This window comes from Nelumbo nucifera, chromosome 1 (genome assembly GCF_055504915.1).
Source record: "Nelumbo nucifera cultivar China Antique chromosome 1, China Antique-T2T, whole genome shotgun sequence".
NCBI lineage: Eukaryota > Viridiplantae > Streptophyta > Magnoliopsida > Proteales > Nelumbonaceae > Nelumbo > Nelumbo nucifera.
Genome location: NC_142649.1, coordinates 122,687,284 through 122,708,422, shown reverse-complemented (window position 1 = coordinate 122,708,422; position 21,139 = coordinate 122,687,284). Strand labels below are relative to the sequence as shown.

The 21,139-nt window shown below is 42.4% G+C and overlaps 1 protein-coding gene across 2 annotated transcripts; it reads left to right on the top strand.

Moving 5' to 3' along the window:
• Positions 1-11,876: 11,876 nt before the first annotated feature.
• On the top strand, positions 11,877-20,707 carry LOC104611629 (phototropic-responsive NPH3 family protein NPY2). Of its 2 annotated transcripts, none has more exons than XM_010278764.3 (5): positions 11,877-12,367; positions 12,907-13,678; positions 17,670-17,739; positions 18,404-19,582; positions 19,867-20,707. In XM_010278764.3, the coding sequence occupies exons 2-5, from the start codon at positions 13,617-13,619 to the stop codon at positions 20,446-20,448; spliced, it is 1,893 nt and encodes a 630-aa protein (XP_010277066.1). In that variant the 5' UTR covers positions 11,877-12,367; positions 12,907-13,616; the 3' UTR covers positions 20,449-20,707. The 2 variants fall into 2 exon arrangements, with proteins under 2 accessions (XP_010277066.1, XP_010277067.1); XM_010278765.3 differs by lacking the exon at positions 11,877-12,367 and adding an exon at positions 12,601-12,742.
• The last annotated feature ends 432 nt before the right edge of the window (positions 20,708-21,139 follow it).

Below are 21,139 nucleotides of genomic sequence, written 5' to 3'. Positions count from 1 at the left end.
CTATGAAGGGTCTGTCTCTTGAGACGGCGGACCAAGCGGAGGAAGAGGAGCCTGACTCCCCAGAGGATGAGGAGGCGGATCACTGAGGCGGTGTTTCTCTGGACTTCTGGTGGCTTCCGGGTGCAGTAAACCCGGTCTTTCACAAGTCTTTGGTTGGGCGGTTGTGCCCTGTGATAGTCAGACTTTCCCGAGCTGTTTAGCTCGGTTATTGCATTGTTATTTTTCTCTTTCTCTTTTTCTTTGAAATGATAATGAAAGTTCTTCCTTTCTTCTTCCAAGTATGATGGGCTCTTTGTATCTTTGCTAAGGCGATCTCGATACCCAAGCTATTAGAGCTATATACCCGAAGTAAGGCATCTCTATGGTGCACGACAAATCGATTACCACGTGTGCCCGAACTATGTGCTCGTTGGTTATTCTTTAGTTCGATCATCGTACTAGAATAAGCTATGCTTGGTGGGGTTTAAGCCCGAGCTGTTTACACTCCTCTCTTGAAGTTCGCCCATGTCATGAAGACAACTGGGTCTGATTGCGCCGAGATCGTGTTAGCTCAGCATTTTGGCCCTTAGGCTCTGGAAGTGATTTATAGTTCACTTTTGAAGATCATTCGTGCCTCAAAGGCGACCGGGTCTTATTGCACTGAGATCGTGTTAGCTCGGCATTTTGGCCCTTAGGCTATGGGAGTGGCTCGTGGCCTACTCAGTTGTTACAAATAGTATTGTCTTAAGTTGACAATATTTCATGCCCGAGGTACTTGCTTCCCTTCGAGGGTCTCGAGCTCATACGTTCCTTCCCCGAGTACTCATTTCACTCGGTAAGGTCCTTCCTAGTTAGACCCAAGCTTGCCAGCGCCGGGCTCAGGTACCGTATCCTTTCGAAGAACCAGGTCGCCGACGCGGAGGTTCCGCTTCTTGACCCTGGCGTTATAGTACCAAGCTACTCCCTACTAGTAGGCTGCAGTCCTGATATACGCGAGGTCCCTTACTTCTTCTAGTATCTCGAGGTTGGTATGGAGCTCGTCTTCATTCGTCTGATCACTGTATGCTTCTAGCTGCAGCGTAGGTACCTCGATCTCTGTGGGGATCACTACTTCGGTGCCGTAGGTAAGATTGAAGGGTGTTTCTCCCGTGGCGGTCTTCTTTGTGGTCCGGTAAGCCCATACATAGGATGCTAGGTAACTCATCTGCCCACAACCCTTTAGCCCGGTCCAGCCGTGCTTTCAGTCCGCGGAGGATGGCTTTGTTCGTGACTTCTGCCTGACCGTTTGCTTGAGGGTGCACGACTGAAGTAAAATTCTGTCGGATTCCCATGTCTCGGCACCAGTCTTGGAATTTGATGTCCTCGAACTGCTTGCCATTGTCGGAAATCAATACCCGAGGTAATCCGAAGCGGCACACGATGTTCTTCCAAAAGAAGTTTTGAACATTTCGGGTTGTGATCGTTACGAGGGGTTCGACTTCTACCCACTTGATAAAGTAGTCCACTGCTACTACTAAGAACTTCCTTCCACCCGTTGCTGGCGGGAATGGTCCGAGTAGATCGATGCCCCACTGTGCAAAGGGCCACGGGCTGGTGAGATACTTGAGATCGGCAGCAGGTCGGTGGTGAATAATGGCGTGCTTCTGGCATTTGTCGCATTTTTTAACAAGCTCAATGGCGTCTGCCTTCATTGTTGACCAATAATACCCTTGTCGAAGTGCCTTCTGGGCGAGGGCCCTGCCCCCCAAGTGTTTACCGCACAATCCCTCATGAGTGTCGCGGAGTACGAGCTCAGCTTCGGTAGGCCGCAAGCAACGCAGATAGGGGAGTGTATAAGATCTCCGGTATAGCCGTTCGTCTATCATGACATATTTGGCTATTTGGCGCTGCACCCTTCTGGCTACATTGCGATCTGCAGGGAGGGTCCCGTGTAGCAAGAAGCTCACGAGCGGGTCAATCCAGCTCGGCTCTGCTTGAACGACGGGTGCGACCTCCTCTGCCCCCCCCCCCCCACCGAGAATTCTAGGTCGAGGCAAGTCCTCTATGTACACGGTTCACATGGTGATGTTGCTGGCACTGGTTAATCTGGACAGAGCATCGGCCTCAGTGTTCTCCGACCTTGGGATTTGCCTGACAAAGTGTGACTGGAAGTTGAGCAGGGCCTCTTTGACTTTGGCTAAGTAAGCTATCATGGTTGGCTCGCGAGCATCGTACTCGCCAGTGACTTGGTTGACCACGAGCTGGGAGTCGCTGCAAATAACGATGTGCTTTGCTTTTACTTCTTTGACTAGGGCTAGTCCAACTATCAACTCCTCGTATTCTGCTTCATTGTTAGATGCCACGAACTCTTAGCGTAGCGCATATTCCAGTTTCGTGCCACTTGGGCCGTGCAGAACTATTCCGGCTCCGCTACCCTATTGGTTCGAGGAGCTATCTACGTGAAGGATCCATGGCTCCTCATCTCAGCTCGCAGTTGGCCGAACTAGGAGAGATGCCACACTAGCTGCTACCTCACGGGGTTCGGACTCGACCGGCCTGGGAGCTTCGGGCTCACCCGAGCTGGGAGCCTCGTGCTCAACTGGCGTGGGGACTTCGGGGCTAAATGTGCATTCGGCTATGAAATCTGTTAAGGCTTGGGCCTTGATGGCAGTTTGCGGCTTGTACTGGAGGTCGTACTTGCTGAGCTCAACGGCCCACTTCGTCAACCGACTAGAGACCTCGGGCTTAAGTAAGACTTGCCTCAGAGGCTTGTCGGTGAGAACGATAACAGTGTGAGCCTGGAAGTACGGGCGAAGTTTCCGGGCTGCAATTACCAGTGCGTAAGCCGGCTTTTCTATCTCTGGGTATCTCGTCTCTGCTCCTTGCAATACTTTACTAACATAATAGATGGGTCGTTGAACCCGATCTACTTTTTTTATTAGTATCGAACTGACCACTTCGTCGCTTGCCGAGAGGTACAGTTCTAAAATATCACCCTCCTCGGGCCAGGTTAAGATCGGCACACGAGCGAGGTATTTCTTGAGCTCGTCAAACGTGAGCTGACAGTCTTGGGTCCATTCAAACCCTTTGCTTTTGATTGCCTTAAAGAACGGCAGACAGCGGTTCGCCGATTTGGACATGAAGCGGCTCAGGGCGGCTATGCGGCCATTCAACCTCTGAACCTCCTTCCACTTCCGGGGTGGTCTCAAATCTAAGATGGCGTTAATTTTATCCGGCTTGGCCTCAATGCCGCGTCGGTTAACGATGTACCCTAGGAACTTGCCCAAGGTCACACCGAATACACACTTATTTGGGTTCAGTCTCATATTAAACTAACACAAAATTTCAACAACAGAATGCAAGTTTTGTATTAATTCATGTGAGAATTGAGTTTTGACGACCATGTCGTCTACATAGCATTCTACTTTTCTACCAATTAATGGCGCAAACAACTTTTTTACAAGTCTTTGAAAGGTTGCCCCTGCGTTTTTCAACCCGAAGGGCATAACCTTGTAACAATATAGACCGAACTCCGTGATGAAGACAGTCTTTACTTCGTCCGCCGGGTCCATCCTGATTTGGTTATAGCCCGAATAGGCGTCCAAGAAACTTAGCAACTCGTGCCCTGAGGTTGCATCCACTAAGCGGTCAATTCTGGGGAGCGGGAAGCAGTCTTTTGGGCAAGCCCGGTTTAGGTTGGTGTAGTCGATGCGCATGCGCCACTTGCCGTTGGCCTTCTTTACCAGGACGGGGTTGGCTACCCAACTCGGGAAGTGGACTTCTCTTATGAAGTCAGCTGCGAGGAGCTTATCGACCTCATCGTCGACCGCTTTCCACCGCTCCGGAGCTAGGTTGCGTTTCTTCTGTCTAACGGGCCTAACTACAGGATCAGTATTCAGCTTGTGAGTTATGAGTTCGGGGTCTATACCGGACATCTCTATCGCGGACCATGCAAAAATATCTAAATTTTGGAGTAAGAAGCTTACCAGTTCGAATCGTAGGGGTTCCTGGACGGAAGCACCGATCTGAAGCGTCCGAGTCGGGTCGGCTGCCGAGGTCGAGCCCGCGACTATTTCTTCCATGGGCGCGGCTCTTTCCTCGCTTTGCTCCGTAGGCCGCTCTAGTTCGAGGTCGTTGGCTACCTTGGTCTTTCCCTTCAGGGCAGCGACGTAGCACTTGTGGGACTCGAGCTGGTTGCCCCGCGCTACCCCCACACCGAAGTCTGTTGGGAACTTCATAGCCAAATGGTAGGTGGAGACCACCGCCCGTAGGACATGGGTGATCGGTCGACCGATTATGGCATTGTAGGGGGAGGGGGTCGCGACCACCAGGAAGTCGTGTTTGAATCTAACCACGCAAGGCCACGTGCTGACTTCCACAGGTACTGTTATTTTTCCAAGGGTGTTGGACAGTTTTGTATGCCCTTAGCTTCAACCAGAATGATGTACTTTATGAGTTTATTGTAAATGAATAAAAGTGCATATTTGATTCATGTCCCCTTGATATGTTTCTGTGTAATACCATTAAACAGGACACTTAATGAGACTCGTGTTAGTTTAGAATGTTCACAGCCAGTGGGTCGGTCTGGGGAGACCTATCCTGATAAGGCTGACACTGTTGTGGCACCAAGTCGGTTGGGGTGGCCTGTCTCAGCTATCAGGGTGAGACCCTAGGCACATACAGTGTAGGATTAATTGAATCTTTGAACTGGACAAGATTTCCAGTATTGCCCTGGACCTTGGAGATTAATGGGCAAAACTGGAAAGTTACACCCGACCTTTAAACTCGATTATGATACTGCACTAGGTGTCGGATTGGGCTGTCTTTGATGTACCAATCAGTGAGATCCTTAGCGGGGGTTAAAACCTGGGTATGTTGGGACATTTTGAGAATTCATCTGAGTGAGTGATCATAGTGATAGGATCAGCCCCTTTGTCGGACAAAGGTAATGATCGGAGATGCACTCTCACTGATGGAAACCGAGACTACCGGCAACCGATTTCAATCGTTGAGATTTGTTTTGCAAAGTATATTTTATATGAGATATAAAAGTATATATATTATGGTTTCTAAAATTTTTGCAAAAGGTTTTAATTCTCGGAATCCATACAAGTAGAGAGTGCAACACTGTTCCTTGCAGCCGAGGGAGAGGTCCTCTCTTTTCGGGCAGTGTTTGATCATTATGGGCTGAGAGGTTAAGTGTAAGACCATTGAGGATAATACCTGATGGGCTAATCTTGCATCTACCCACAGTCCCTAGTGTTACAAGGTGGTTTGGCCCAGGGACCAATTAGGGTAAGTGTTGGGCCCATAGAGCCCATTTGATGGGTTTCAGGGAGTGCACTGTCCATAACAGTGTATTCGACCAGGCCTTGTAACAAAGGCTGGGCCGAACCCATGTGGCTGATGTGTAAATCAATGCTTGGGTCCCATGCCATACAAGGAAGCCCAACTGGGCAGCAGTTAGGAAGGCTAAGTGAGCACATAAGTTTAATGGGCCTAAAGCCCATTTCAAACTGGACTAATTTAATAAGTTAAATATGGGCGAATTCTGAGATGGATCAGCAGATAGGATAGGGTCTTAACCCTATCCACTCAGAGAGTCCAGATCTGAATATGATTCAGATCTAGAAACCTCCTAATGAGATTAGGAGAAGGTTGATCTAATCTGCAAATAAGATAAGGGTTTATCCTTATCATCTAAAAGGATGTCTGATCCAAATATGATTTGGATCAGCAGCTCCTAATTGGATTAGGAATTAATCTTTTAGGATTAAAAAAGAAGGAGGGGGCAACAGCCTTTAGAGACAGATACTCACATTCTCTTCAGAGCTGAAATCCCAGAAGAAAGATTTCTGCAATCCCTGTGAAAATCTTTCTTGCCGCCTCCTTCCTGCAACCGCCAGACATCTAGTTCGATCTCCAACTCTGTGGGAGAAAGCAAGATTCCATCTTGTCATCAGTTCTTTGAGAAAGAATTGATAGGAAGTTGTGCTCACATGCCATCCTGCTGTTTCTTGCGAAGGACAGAGTTCTTGGAGAAGAACATTGCTGATTCTGCTCCATCCTACACTGCGCCATCTTCACTGGGAGCAGTCTTTGGATCCTTCCTTGGGCATGAACACTTTTGTTGGGAGATATTTTTTCTCCGTATCAGGTATAATCCTCTCCTACTCCTTTTGGTTCAGATCTAGTTCAGTTTATGGTTCAAGATTGATCCTTGAAAATATGATTTTCTAAATAGGGAATGCGATTCCCATTTGAAGGGAGAGAAAAATTTTTGAAATTCGCCCCCTTTATTTCGCAAGATTTGGGCGTCCATACGATGGATATCTCATCCCTTCAAAGGGGCTGGACTTCTTCTCCGCTGAAGCCCACCAAAGGAGTGTCCGCAGACTTCAGGTCGCTTCTTTGCAGCTGAAGTTGGTCGAACGCAGCTTTGAAGAGGATGTCGGCCGAACTGCCTGAGTTGACAAGCATGCGTCTGACCTCGAAGTCGTTGATCCTCATCTTTATCACAAGCACGTCATCGTGGGGGTAGTGGACCCCTCACGCATCATCTTCTGTGAAGAAAATTGGCTCTCTTGTCCTCGACCGCTTTGGAGGATTCTACTCTTCCCGGGCGGCCCCACGAACTGACGTCCGAGCTGCTGCTGAAGAACAACCCGCGACGATCGAACCTCCCACTATCATGTGGATGACCCCCCGAGTTGTATCCTTTTTCTTTCGGCTGTCCCCTTGACTGGAGGGCTCTCCTTCCCTCCTCCTCTTTTTGGGCGCGCCCTCGTCCTTCTGGTTGATCTCTTCCTCGGTGGCTATAAACCTGTCCGCGAGCTTAAGGAATTCGGTTATGGTCGTTGGTTGGTTGATGACCATGTGCCACTTGAACTCCTTATGTGTCACGCCTTTCTTGGCTACTGCAAGGTGCATGGTGGGGTCCAGGCGCATTATCTGCATATATGCGTCATTGAACCACTTGATGTAGCCCCGGATGGATTCTCCCTCTCTTTGCACTATGCTGAGGAGACTCTCTTCAGCTCGCGGACACCGCTTGCTGGTGACGAAGTGGGACGTGAAGGCTTGCGCGAACTACGCCCAACTTCTTATCAACCCAAGTGCCAGGTTCCGGTACCACGTACGGGCTGCTCCTCTAAAATTGGTGGAGAAGGCCACGCACATGCACGATGGGTTGAATGACCCATCGTACTTGTCGAGAGGGGGGAGCTTAAAATCTTTAGGCATTGGGACTGCCAGGAGCTCGGGAGATAGGGGGATTGAACTGAAAAGATGGGGGCCTTGACTTCACCCGAGCTTACTTCTTCTTTGCCTCCGAGCTCTGACAAGTCGTGGGTGGCGGACCGGCGAGCTCGGCATCGTCGTCTCTATTTCTTGGCGGGCTCGGCATTTGTACTGCTTACCTTTGTACTGTCAGGAACGGTGTGTGCAGGAAGCAGCTCAGGCTGCTGGTGATGGCTACGGACAGAGGGCTCCTTCTTGGAGCCTACGGCCAGGATCTCGAATCGGTTCTCTAAGAACATGGTATTGGCTTGGAGGGCTGAGACGATGTGGACTTGGCGAGCTGGGGTCCTTCCGACCTAACCTCCCGTGGCAAGGCCGGAGTGGCCGGCCATTCCTGTCTGCTGCGGGAGGAGGCCTGGCTCCTTGGAGGGTTCCGGGGGGATTTTCCTTGGCAGGAAAGGTGCTCCTCTTGATGATGGGACCTAGCCTGCTGTGAGGCTGGCTGCCGAGGAGGGAGTTGCGATTGTTGAAGCTGAGGTTGCGGCAGCTGGGGAAATTGCTGCTGATACTGGTACTGAGAGACCTGGTGCAACACGTGCTGTTGATAGATCTGAAACTACTGAAACTGTTGCATTTGAGCCTGCATGGCCCGCATGCACTACACCAAATCTTCCAGCTGGTTTGGGCTAACCGCTGAGGGCACAACCAAGGGTTCTGTGAAGGTTGTTCCGACTGTGGTAGGGAGTGGAGCAATGACGGGTGCCCCTGCAAGAGGCACGTTCAAACTAGGGATCCCATCCGCTGAGAAGGGGACGGTGAACTGTCCGACACAGACAGTAGGGAACTGGGGCTGTTCCGTAGAGTTATTCATCTCCGTTCTTCATCCGATGTTGCTAGAGGAAGCCATGAGCGTTGAGTTTTTGGAGAGTAAAAAGATGTGAAAGTTTAGAGAAAGGCTTTTCGAAGCGTTTCCCACAGACAACGTCAAATGATGTAGCGTGATCCAGTCACTCCTAGCTGGCACTCACGTGGCTCCTGGAAGGTACCTGAGATGAGGAAGAAGAAGAATCCCCGGGGAGTTTACCCGGTGGGGATACTCCGATGCTTAAGTTAGTACTATGTAGGAGAAGCAAGAAGGAGATGAAGGCTAAGAGTGCAGATAGCGCGTTCTCACTATACTTTTGAGATTAGAGGTCTCAAGAAGAAATTTCTCTTCTGCCTTGTGGGCTTTTATAGGAACATTTACATCAGGTCGGGCATAACTGCCACTGGGCTCCTGCCACAGCCGTTACCTACCAGGGCTGCGCAGGTGGCTGTTGTGGCGTACGTCTCACCCGGGTGAATGACACGTCTCCAGAGTGATCGGCACACCCTTGCCTGCTGTGAGACGTGGATGCAGACTGTCGAAAGGACTAGGATTGCGCCGTCAGTAAGGGATATGGCACAGTCTGACCGGTACGGTCTGTCAGTCGGAAGCTTCCTGGGGAGTGCTCGTGCGGTTCATTCGCGAGCTATTCTATGGTGAACTTGGAACACTCCAGGGTTACCCTTAATGGAATTGGCCCTGAGGATGGCTCATCTGCTTGGGAGCTCGGATGAGCTAATGACCTTAGCTCGCGAGCTAAAATTGCCTTGGACTATCTCTTCAAAGGTAGCTTGGGGGGCCCGGGGTTCGCCTTGCGGCGAACCCCTTTCGCGAGCTACAATGTAGCGAGCTGCTTTGTAGACCCGTCACTTGGTCGTACCAGATTATGGCGTTGAGCTGCCGCTCGTGCTGAGTTAGTGTCCATGTGTCACCGTTTCATAGGTTGGGTCAAATCACCTCCATCATTATATATAAGAATTAAATAATTGGTCGAATTCAAATATTTATCAAATCGAATCAGGTCATATATGAATTCAAATTCAATTAGCTAATCAGTATGGATATCATATTTGAATTTGACCGATTAGATATTCGAATTATCTGAATTCAATTCGATTATGTCAAATCTCAAATTCAAAATCGGATTTTCGAATACCGTTGACACCCCTAACTATAATTTGGGAGGATTCAATCCCAACCTGATCCAATCCAGGTTCAATTTAATTGAACTCGAGTCATTTAAACATAAAGAAATACTATATGTATGTATGTATGTATGTATGTATGTATGTATGTATAAATATATTTATATATTATAAATAAAATTTGTATATATTTTCAACAAATGCTACTCTTAAATTGAACCACACTAAAAAAATGATTATATAAAAACATATTTATAAATTCTTTCAAACCCAAGTAACCCATCTAAATCCAACTTAGACTATACAAACCCAATCAGAACCAAAACCCAGCCTGAATTGTATTGAATTAAGGGGATGTTTGGAACCGTGGCCATTTTTCAAAAAAATGGTGCCACGTTGGATCCACATAGGCGTTTCAACAAACGCCCATGTATCTCATTGTTTGGTTAAGTCAATTATTAAAAAATCAGGCATGCCTTGAAAATCGGGACCCTGCCGATGCATCAATGAACCGTTTCCCCCAACGGTTGACTGATGTGTATCCTATGTGGTGTTTACCTATCAGCACAAACATGAAAAACGGTGATGAAAATCACCTTACCAAATATCATAGTGTTGCTCGCTGCCTATGTGGCAGAAACGCTTTTTTGTGAAAAATAGGTCTTGGAAGCATGGGCGTTTTTTCTTGAAAATCAGTCCCAAAAAGTGCTCACGCTTCCAAACACCATGTAACTTTGGATTGGGCCAAAAGTTGATAGTGAACTTAGATTGTACTAAATAGGGATCATTGCTCTGGGCCTCATTCTCTTAATTCTTGCTCATTCTAGGCAAGAATGGGCAAGAATGAATAACATTAGAATGTTTGTTTACAAAATTCTTGCTAAGGGACACATTCTTTTTAGAATGAAAAATCAGCCCCATAACACAAAAATTGATTAGCTTTCAGCATGAAAAATAATCATGCCCTATCTTGCTCATTTCATTCTTTAAGGAAACTCTACCTATAAAACTGTTGTCATGTATGCTTACTTTTGCGGAACCATTTTTACAAAAGTATTTTTATGAAAGTACTTTTACAAAAGTATTTTTGTGAAAGTACTTTTATGAAAGCAATTTTATGGAAGTACTTTTATGAAAGCACTTTTACGAAAGCACTTTTATGAAAGTACTTTTACAAAAGCACTTTTAGAAAATATTTTTATAAAAGTAGTTTTACGAAAGTGCTTTTATAAAAGCACTTTTATGGAAGTACTTTACAAAAGTACTTTTATGAAAGTACTTTTATAAAAGTATTTTTAAGAAGGCACTTTTACAAAAGTATTTTTATGAAAGCACTTTTACCCAAATACAAAAACACTTTTATAAAAGCACTTTTATGAAAGTACTTTTATAAAAGCATTTTTACGAAAGTACTTTCATAAAGCACTTTTGCAAAAGCAATTTTATAAAACATTTATGCCAATTAGTAACCATTGACTAATGGAGACCTAGGTTTGTGGTTTGTGAATACCGACACTTTTTTTTTTCTAAAGAATGAAAATGAACAACATAGGACACTTGTTAGTCTGAAAAGAATTCACTTTTTAAAAAAAAAATATTTGATTCATAGCAATATTTTCCCATTCTACCTATTTTTATCCATTCTTTTTTTTATTTTAGAATTTCAAAATGAGAATTGGACCAAACATAGACTAATGCTCTTCCACTTCTTGCAACAAGGATGATCTAAAACAATAGAACACCAATGAACACTTAGTATCAGATGGGTCTGGTTCCTTTCCACGTCTACAATCCAAACCTTTGATACAAGGCATCGTGTCCATAATAAAAAAAGCCCAAATGCTCAATTCGAGAATAAATGTTTAAATTTCGTGGACGCTTGACATGGGCCGAAACCACTAGTTAAGTTCCACATGGATTGATATGGAAATGGATCCAACATGTCTAGTTCAGACCTGGTCCATAATCCATTTCATGGCTTGGGCTTGGGGGTCTACCAGGTGGCAAGTGGCAACACGCATGTAACGTAGCGGCTAGTGCATGTGATGTGTGCATCAAATTGAGATTAAACTAGTGCGCCGTACTTCAATATATGAGCTTCACATGGGATAACAATTTTTTATCAATAAATAATAATAATAATATTAAGTAAGTGAGACTAGAGAAGCCCCGCACCGTCCTGACAGAAGTGAGAGCCCGGCATGTGAAGTCCACAGTCAAGGCCCAGCCCTCTAGATTCAAAATTTCGGAATATCGCAACATTTTTCTTTTTTTTTAATTTATGTTTTCACGAGAGAAAGGATATCAAAGCAAGAAATAAACGGCGCATTTTTTTTTGTTTTTATTATATTTTCTATGACAAACATAAATGTGGAATAAATAACAATAATAATGAGACCTAAAAAATAATTATAATAATAAAAAAAAAGAAAATGAACAGTTGGATACCATTATTATCAAAGTACGAGAGGTAATAGATGGGTCGTTTTCTACTTCTAATATGCAAGGGTAGTTTCGTAATTTTGGAGTCGACTGATGAGGGGGTATTTTTATACGTGAGTCTACGTTCAGGGGAACAGCAAAGCTGGTGTGTCAGACTTGGCGTGCATTACGGTGGAGAGAGAGAGAGGGGAGTCTCAAAGTCTCATAGTCTCGACTCTCGACTGAACAAAGAAGCCATTCTATTCTGTTCTGAGAACTGAAAGGAAAAAAAGTAAATTTTATTTATATTTCTTTAAAAAAAGTATATATATTTTTTCAAATACAAGGAATATCAATGTCTTTTGATCTTTTCCCTTTTTTAATTAAAAAGTAATGTGTTTAAGAGAGAGGCATCGGTGGTGCTGATTCTAATGAGACTGTGAGAACATTCTCAGCTTGGCTTTTTGTGTATAGTTTGTGTTGCTGCTGGGTTGGAAGGCAAAATGAGAACAACTGTTAATGGGTGATTTTAGCGTTGGATCGGAACTCGGAAGGGTTGGTTTCTTTAACTCATTCACTGTGTTGACTGTTGAGTGCAGTGGTGGTTTTGCTCTGCCAGGTGCAATGCTGATACAGGAAGTACAAGATTATTGAGCCCACTAATATTAACTCTAAAGAAGATCGACTTCGGTACAGTTGGGAGGTGGAGAAGTTTCGTTGGGTTTTACTTATCATCTTGGTAGGCTTATCCTTCTCTCTGTCTTGTTCTTTTTTGTTTATCTTGACTAGTTATTGGTTTGGTTTCGTTGTTCTTGTCGTCTGAGCCAGCTTTGTGTTCATTTTTTCTTTTTTCTAATTTTCATCTGGGAGTAATTAAGGTGGTCTTTTTCTCTGATCTCTCTCTCCTTTAAAACAAGTTGACATGGAGCTGGTTTTATAGGTTACCTTCTCTAATGATCACCACAAGTGGGCTTTTAGTGTATTAATTGATCCCAAATATTTATTTGTTTTATGGGTGGTGGCCTTCTGTTGCATCTCTAATTTGATGTCCGGGGGGTTGTGGCAAAATTTCAGCCCCATGTTCAGTTATTTCAAGTTTGCAAGGATTTAATTGGTACTGTTGTTCTCTGTTTAAATAATGTAGTTTCTTTTTCTACCGGCTTTGGGTCTTTTTCCCTCTCATTTTATTGCTTATATTTTGTGAAAAAAAGAGATTGTTGTTGTCTTCCGTTTCGGTGGTTTCTTCAACTGATACCGAGATGCTGTTTTCTGTTGTAGCTTGTAGGTTCTCAACGGAGGAACAACGGTGAAAGAAAAATTAAGAAGGAATGTGGATTGTATTCTAGGGTCTGGAGCTCGAAAAACTGCAGATGAGAAGAAGTCTTGGTGATACTGGATCTTTTCCTGTTGATACATTAAAGTGGAGGCTTAATAAACAATAAAAGGAGAACCATAAACAAATGAGGAAGGGGCGGTGGTGTCAGGTTTGTGCTTGTGGGTGTCTCTGGTCTGAGAATTATTTAGTGTTGAGAGCCTGTTGGCAGTGTCTCCTGGGCTGACCGTTTGCGCCCGGGGTCCGTGGGCTCTGCCGTCGACAGAGGAAACAAGCTCTTCTTTGGGTCTTTTGCCATTGAAGAGAAATCCGTCTTAAAAAATTACATACCTCGTTTACTCTTCCTCTCTGTCATTTTACTCCTGCCTCGGTTCATGCGATAAGATTCGTTCCTTCCCCGTAAGAATATATCCTTCACCTTTGATCCAACCTTCCTTCCCTTGAAGCCAGGAGAATCGGTCAAAAAATTCACAGTATCCATTTCTTACACTTAGCCTTTTCTTGTTCATTACTGGTCTTCTGCTGCCTCTTTTTTTTTTTCGCTGGATATGGGCGACGGTGACGGCCAGGAAGGTGGTTTAGTTAATTAAGAACTGTGAGAAGCTTGCTTTGGAATCTCGAAGTAGAAGCTGTATCAGATCTTTTCCCTGCAAAAATGAAGTTTATGAAACTTGGATCAAAGCCAAATTCATTTCAAACTGAAGGGAGCAATGTTAGGTGAGATCATCTGGAGCTTGTTAATGGCTCTTCCTTTTCCAACTTCCTTTAGGCCTTACTGCTCTTATGCTGATGTTTTTCAACTTCTAGCGTTGGTTCTATTAACCATTTAACATTTGGACTTTTCTTAAATTGGGCTTGTGTTCCGGGAAATTCTAAGTGTCACTTGGTGGATGATGTATGATCTTTTTGTCCTTCCAATTTGACGTATATTTGATGAAGGGTTTGGGGGTAGATCAGGAAACTAAGCCAATTTCTGTAATAACATGTATCAATGATTTAGTAATGGTCTTAATCTCTAAAGTTCTTACCTAAGTCTTGAGTGGTTGAAATTTCGCCGCTCAATGGACTTGTATTCTTCTCTTTGGTGGGACCCTTGTAGAAAACCTTTTTGTTCTCTGGTTGCAGTTTTTGTAGGAATCGGTCTTCCATTTCTTGGATATGGTTCTTATGAAGAATAGGGGTTTCCCTTATATTGAAATGTTATTTTCAGATGACTGCACTCTTATTGCTGGACTTTAGAAAGCATGTTACCTTTCAAAAGTTTCTGGGTGTTGCCTATTGTTGATCATATCATGGATATCAGCATACATGCTCCTGTACTACTTGATATTCTACTAATTTTGAACCGTGATGCCATAAGTTTTCTAAGATACAGGCTTTTGAATATGTCTGACTCGAATGGTGGTAGGACTGAGTGATTGACCAATAAGTGGAATCTAGTCTGATGATTTTATGGGGTAGCCTTACATGAAGGCCAACATTACTGGATCATTTTACTTCTTGCTAACAAGAACTGTCACCATACGTCCTTCGCTTTACTAAGTGATCCTGTGATGTCAAGTTTACTATTTTGGCAAGAGAAACTAGTTTAGTTAGAAAATGTCTGGTTGACTTTTGCTTTTATAATTAGTGGATGTTGCCTTCTTTTACATGTCTTTGACATTGTTTTATTTAGTTAACTGCAATATTATACTGGAGAAAGATGCTTTTAGTATACATCTACCTCCTCTGTCTTTCTACCTGCTTATATTCATAAATTCCGACTTTTTCACAAATGAGATTCTCTCTATATTTTTAAGATTTATGATCTTGCAACTAATCACTCGAAGATTACCACTGTACTTGCCATAGTTCGGCATTTACTGGTCATTTATAAGAGGAGTTGCAAATCTAGATTTTTTTTTTTTTTAAGTGGATATTTTTCTGACCTGAGAAGCTTGAGAACACAGGTTTGAGTCCGAGTGCAGTCACTTTGTGCTAAAAAATGAAAGAAGGAAAAAAGGCCAAAATTTAGGCCTGCATCCACTCTAACCCTCCCAAGCCCCCAGATTAGCTGGGACCATCATTGGATAGTGGCCCTTTGGAGATGTTTCTCTATGCAATTTTAGCAAGGGTTGTCACCGTCCTCATGTTGATGATGACACATTCCAAGTTTATATTTTGGTGTTCAAATCCAGTTTTACTATACCATGCATGAATATCTAATTGTTTTTATATTTCAACATAAACATGTCATTTCTTTTGTTCTTTGTTTTTATTTAAGTATTCCTGGGTGTGTAACTGTGTAAATACTTGGTAATTTATTAATCCTATGCTTTAAAGCAATTTAGTTAATCTGTCAAGCACTGATTCTTTCAGTACTACCTTTTTCTTACATGGAAATGCAGTGGGTGACATGTATAATTTATTATACTATGACAACTGACTATAAAAAAAATGATATGTTATGACAATGAAATTGATAGGCTAGTGTAACTCAACAGTTCTTTTTTTTTTTTTTCATTCTTAATTTGAAGCACTTGATGTGGACAAGATTTTCTTCTTGTTTTCATTCTTAATTAGAACTATCTCATTCAGTGAGCGTTACCGCTGCTATAAATTTTAACCAGTCATTTGAAGAAGCTTCTTTTTTATCTTTTTATTTGTTTTTCCTGCTTGATTTAAGATATGTTTTTTTTTCTTCTTTGCCTTGCAACTTTTTCTTCTATAATTTTTGTAAACAAGAAAAGAAAAAAGCTAAGTTAATAGTAAGTGATATCAAGGAAGAAACTTTAAAGGCAAGAGGAGACAAAGTGTAACTGAGGATTTGATCTTTGATGTTATTGGTGATGGTTGGAATATTTGGAAAAAGATCTATCCATCACAGACATCAGGATTTATTCTTTCTTTGCAAGGGAAAAAGATAACTTTCCCTTTCATGCAGAGTTACCTTGTAAATTTTTTCTTGTTAGAGAAATTTTGGGAATTTTACCTACTTGTCAAGCAACATGGGACAGTTCCATCACCTAATCAGTTGAAATTCATAAAAGAAAAATAAGGAAAAAGGCAAAGAGTTTCTGATGGAAAAATACTTCTTAAGTATACTTTGAATGCTATAGGACAAGCTTGATGTTTACAGAAGGTTTCTTTCATTAGTATTTTGAGGTGTGGACATACAAAATATGAATAAATTGATTGGACAATGTTACATCTGGTTATGGATCTGCTTCCTAACCTTCTATTTATGTACTAAGTGTGGCGACATATAAAGGAGCCAGGGCTCCATTATCCAGGAAACAATAAGCAGATAAACATGTGAGGAGAAAATAAGCATTGAGAGTTACAGTTTAGGAATAAAACTTCAACTGTCAATGAGATAAAATTAGGATAAGGAGAGAAATTTGCAAAGGTGTACAACCATGTGGTGTGGATGCAAAAAGTGAGTGTTGTTGGCTAATCAAAATATCTTCTGTAATTTTCTTCTCCAAGTCTTCATTTTTTCTTCCATTCTTCCCTCTTGCACTTTCCTTGGCGTCACAGTTGTTTCACTTTTTTTTTTTTTTTCACTAGATGCTTCACTGGCTTACAATGACTAATTTTTAGGACACCCAGAACTATCTTAAATCTAAAGATTAATTCACTTCCTAAACCCTAGGAGGATTAATTCAAAACATTTAATACAATCATAGGGTCTCATGGAGAAATAAGGGAGGTGAGAAAAATGTATGCAAACTCACAATAACGAGGAAGAAAAGTGAATCCTCTAGACCATTGACTAGAGTAACATATTCTGGTCTAACCTTGTAAATTGGACACACCTAAATACACAGGTGATGGCTGTTTTATTGAGAAATTACAAAAATACCCCATCTAAACTTTAGGTGTGTATTGGAGACACTTGGTCAGGATTCAGGAATAGGTAGTTTCTTCTTTATTGCATCCTACTTTCATGATTTCATCAGCCTTCTCAAATTGATCTTTTGTCTTGTATTTATTACTCATTCTCTAGTGTTATAGTTCAGATAATTTTGACTCTTAGAACTGTAAAAGTATGTGCCCTTTGATCTAGAAATCATTCTTTTTGTATTTGTATAAGTATGTTCCCTTTGACCTAGAAATCATTCTTTTTGTATTGGACTCTTGTCTGAGAAAGTGTGCCACACAATGCCCATGGTTTTCATCTTTTCTTTATGGATCCCTGCATCTTTTTCTATTTGAATTCGTGCTGGAAATACTGGCAGAAATACACTGGTCTAGAAAACCTGGCAATTATAGTTGAAAGTAATAACAATTCCATTAAATTGTTCTTCATTGCTCTAGAACATATGCCTCCAGAAGATCTTTATGTGGTATCACCTTTTTTCTTTTCACTTGTAATACTTGAGTTCCATTACTTCATTCCAACACAAGCTGGATTTCAGGTTTTGTTTTCAGTAAGTCCTCTCAACTACTTAGTGTAGCACACAAATCAGCTGTACTCTGTAGTTGCTTTAGTATAGTCATTAGTCATTTTAGTATACAAAATATGTGGTGAAAGTTTGTATTCTAATTTCATGAATTTTTAACTAGTGTATCTTATTTCTATATGTATTAGGCAAAAATGAACAAATCCACTGCCTTAAAAGTTATTTAAGATGCATAAAATGGCAGTATAAAAACTATAGATGCATGTAGATATTAGTTTTTATCTATTTTACAGATATGATTAGAGGAATATTTCTATTTGCAGGTATGTAGCAACTGAGTTGGCAACTGATATCATTGTTAATGTTGGTGACATGAAGTTTTATCTACATAAGGTACAATTCTGTTATTTGGATATGCACATTCACAAATATATAAGTTGAAGTTAAGATAGGCATTGGTGGAAAATAAAGTTCAGTGACCATAACATTTATAACGGAAATACCCTGAACTTTCTTATGTACTTTGAGATTACTGTTTCCTGTAAGGTCAGAAAAAAAAAAGGGCCTGGGATGTTTCAATTCAATATCTTTCTTTTACCCAGCAAAACAAAGAGGAAAAGGAAAAAGATAAGGGGAGGAGGTGATTTGGGCACATTCAATATCTTTCTTTCACCCAGCAAAACAAAGAGGAAAAGGAAAAAAGATAAAGGGAAGATGTGATTCTGGCACGTTCAATTTTCCATAAGAGGAGAATACCCCTATTTATATTCAAAAGTTCAATTCTTTAAGAAACAAAGTTATTTCACATTAATCCCCAAGAGAATTCACTACCCTTGTACATGCAAAAAGTATGTATTATGAAACATATATGATTTAACAACTGCTTTAATGGAGTATCCATAATTCTAGCATTCTGCATTTCTAGTTTAAACAAACGTTGCAACCTTGGATGTTCATCACTTGAACAAATCCACATGTTAATATTTATTACCATGCCCTTAAACTGAATCTATTTATCTGGAAATTCTAATTTACTATGAATATTTTGATTCTGTAGTTTCCCCTTTTGTCCAAGAGTGCTCGTTTGCAGAAGTTGGTATCGAATACAAATGAGGAAAACAATGATGAAATCCATATCCCTGACATTCCTGGTGGACCTGCAGCTTTTGAAATATGTGCCAAGTTTTGTTATGGTATGACAGTCACCCTTAATGCTTACAATGTCGTTGCAGCTCGTTGTGCAGCAGAGTACCTGGAGATGCATGAAACTATAGAGAAAGGAAACTTAGTCTATAAGATTGATGTCTTCCTAACCTCCAGCATCTTCCGCAGTTGGAAGGATTCGATAATAACTCTTCAGACAACAAAATCTCTGCTACCTTGGTGTGAGGAGTTGAAGGTGGTAAGCCACTGTATCGACTCTATAGCTTCCAAGGCTTCCATTGACACTTCCAGGGTTGAGTGGTCCTACACATATAACCGCAAAAAGCTCCCATCAGAAAATTGGACTGATCCTGACTGGAAGGGTGTCAGGAAATATCAGGTGGTGCCAAAGGACTGGTGGGTTGAGGACCTTTGCGAGCTTGAAATTGATTTCTACAAGAGGGTTATAGTAACTATCAAAACTAAAGGGAAAATTTCCAATGATGTAATTGGGGAAGCTCTAAAAGCATATGCATTTAGAAGGTTACCAGGTTTCAGCAAGGGCATGATCCAAGGGGGTGATGCCATAAAAAACCGGTCTTTGGTGGAGACCATTGTATGGCTATTGCCCACAGATAAAGGCAGTGTCTCCTGTAGTTTCATGCTCAAGCTCCTAAGAGCACTTGTCTCTCTGGATTCTGGAGAAATGGGGAAGAGAGAGCTGGTGAAGAGAATTGGACGACAGCTAGAGGAGGCCTCAGTACCTGATCTTTTGATTCGAGCTCCAGGGGATGAAACTACAATTTATGATGTTGATATAGTACAAAACATTGTGGAGGAGTTTGTGATGCTGGATCGGAGTGTTCACACTGACCTTCCAGTAGCTGAAGAACTTAAAGAGATTAAAAGCCCAAGGTTTGTGTCTGATGCTTCCAAGCTTTCTGTGGCAAAGCTTGTGGATGGCTACCTTGCAGAAATTGCGCGTGATCCCAATCTTTCTCTGTCAAAGTTCATATGCCTTGCTGAGATGGTATCAAGCTTCTCAAGGCCACACCATGATGGGCTTTACCGTGCAATTGACATGTATCTCAAGGTAACTTTATAAAAATATAGAGTTTTGCATTGTGAGTTGAAATCCTTTCTCTTCACTGGAGTTCCAAGGATTTCTGGAAATAGATATATGCTGTGCTTACTAATAAACTCTTAACTTCTTCAAACTTCAAAGATGAGCACACAAAAGAGGTTTGATAGATGGCATCCAAATACAGGACTACTAGTGTACAAGCATCTGGATCACTTTCAAATGCATGTGCTGTGTTTATATTACAACCTATTGTTTGCTAACTTGTATTTTGAACTGATTTTGTATTGGCACAGGAGCACCCAGCAATCAGCAAAAGTGAGAGGAAGAAGATATGCAGGCTGATGGATTGCAAGAAACTATCAGTCGATGCCTGCATGCATGCTGTACAAAATGAGCGACTCCCCCTGCGTGTAGTTGTGCAGGTCCTCTTCTTTGAGCAGGTCAGGGCTGCCACATCTGCTGGTGGCAGAACAGCTGAACTGTCTGGGAATGTCAGGACTTTACTACCACAGGAAAATGGCGGGTCCCATGGGAGCTCAAGATCTGCAACAACTAACACGGAGGACTGGGACGCTGTCCCAACAGCTGAAGAGCTCAAAGCCCTAAAAGGGGAGCTTGCTTCCTTGAGGTTGGAGGGTGGAGGTAGAGGAAGCAACAGACATGGAAATGATGATAAAAGTACGATTGACAAAGCAGCAGCTAATAAGATTAGAGGGTTGCTCATGTCCAAGAAGATATTTACTAAGCTGTGGTCAAGCAAAGGGGGACAGAGTGAGAATAGCAGTTCTGATACATCTGACAGTCTGGGTTCTACCAACAACCCGGAAGATACCAAGTCCACACCTTCCAGAAGCAGGAGACATTCAGTATCTTAGTAAGAAGAGAGAGGGTTGTGCGGGGTGGCCTCCCACTGTTGACGTTAGGAAAGTTGTAACTACTGACATTTCCAATTGACGGGGTGAAAGAAGGTAGTGCTCACTAGGAATCAGAACCAAAGAGCATGTGGCTTATGGCTAGACAGTGGAATTGATTCATGGTTAGTTCTTTTGTTCACTTCAAGGAAATAGGGAGGTTTTTCTTTCCTTTTTGGTGTACCATAAGTAAATGAAATGTTATACTATCAGTTTATCTTCATTAGCGCCCCTATTTTCTTTGTTCTGTATTTCGTTGGCTTTGCTTCAATATATTTCCCAATGTTCTGAAAACTGGACTGGTCGGTTGAACCGTGACCTGGCCCCCCTAGCTGGTCATACCCCTAAAACCGGTATGTTCAAAAAACCATGAAAAACCATTTGCCCGGCCAGTTCAACCCGAGAACCGGTGAATTGGTCCCGGTTTTGCTTAATTGGCCAGTTTTTTAACATTCTCATTTTTAATTAGTAGAAAAGGACAAAAAAAAACTTAAAATTGGGCCAAACAGCCTCTAAGGTCCAATCGAAAAATCCCAATCCCAGCCAAAAATAAACCCTCTTCAATCGATCTCTGATTCTCTTCTTCCTCTTCAAGCCTAACCTAAGTCCAGCGAATCCAGCGACCACCACCAGCACCTCGCCACTAACACCAGGT

Bases quoted from the DNA above. Each gene is read 5' to 3' on its own strand.
- LOC104611629 (XM_010278764.3), top strand. From the start codon at position 13,617: ATGAAGTTTATGAAACTTGGATCAAAGCCAAATTCATTTCAAACTGAA. The intron at 13,679-17,669 runs GTGAGATCATCT...TTCTATTTGCAG, and splicing joins ACTGAAGGGAGCAATGTTAG to GTATGTAGCAACTGAGTTGG. The intron at 17,740-18,403 runs GTACAATTCTGT...TTGATTCTGTAG, and splicing joins TGAAGTTTTATCTACATAAG to TTTCCCCTTTTGTCCAAGAG.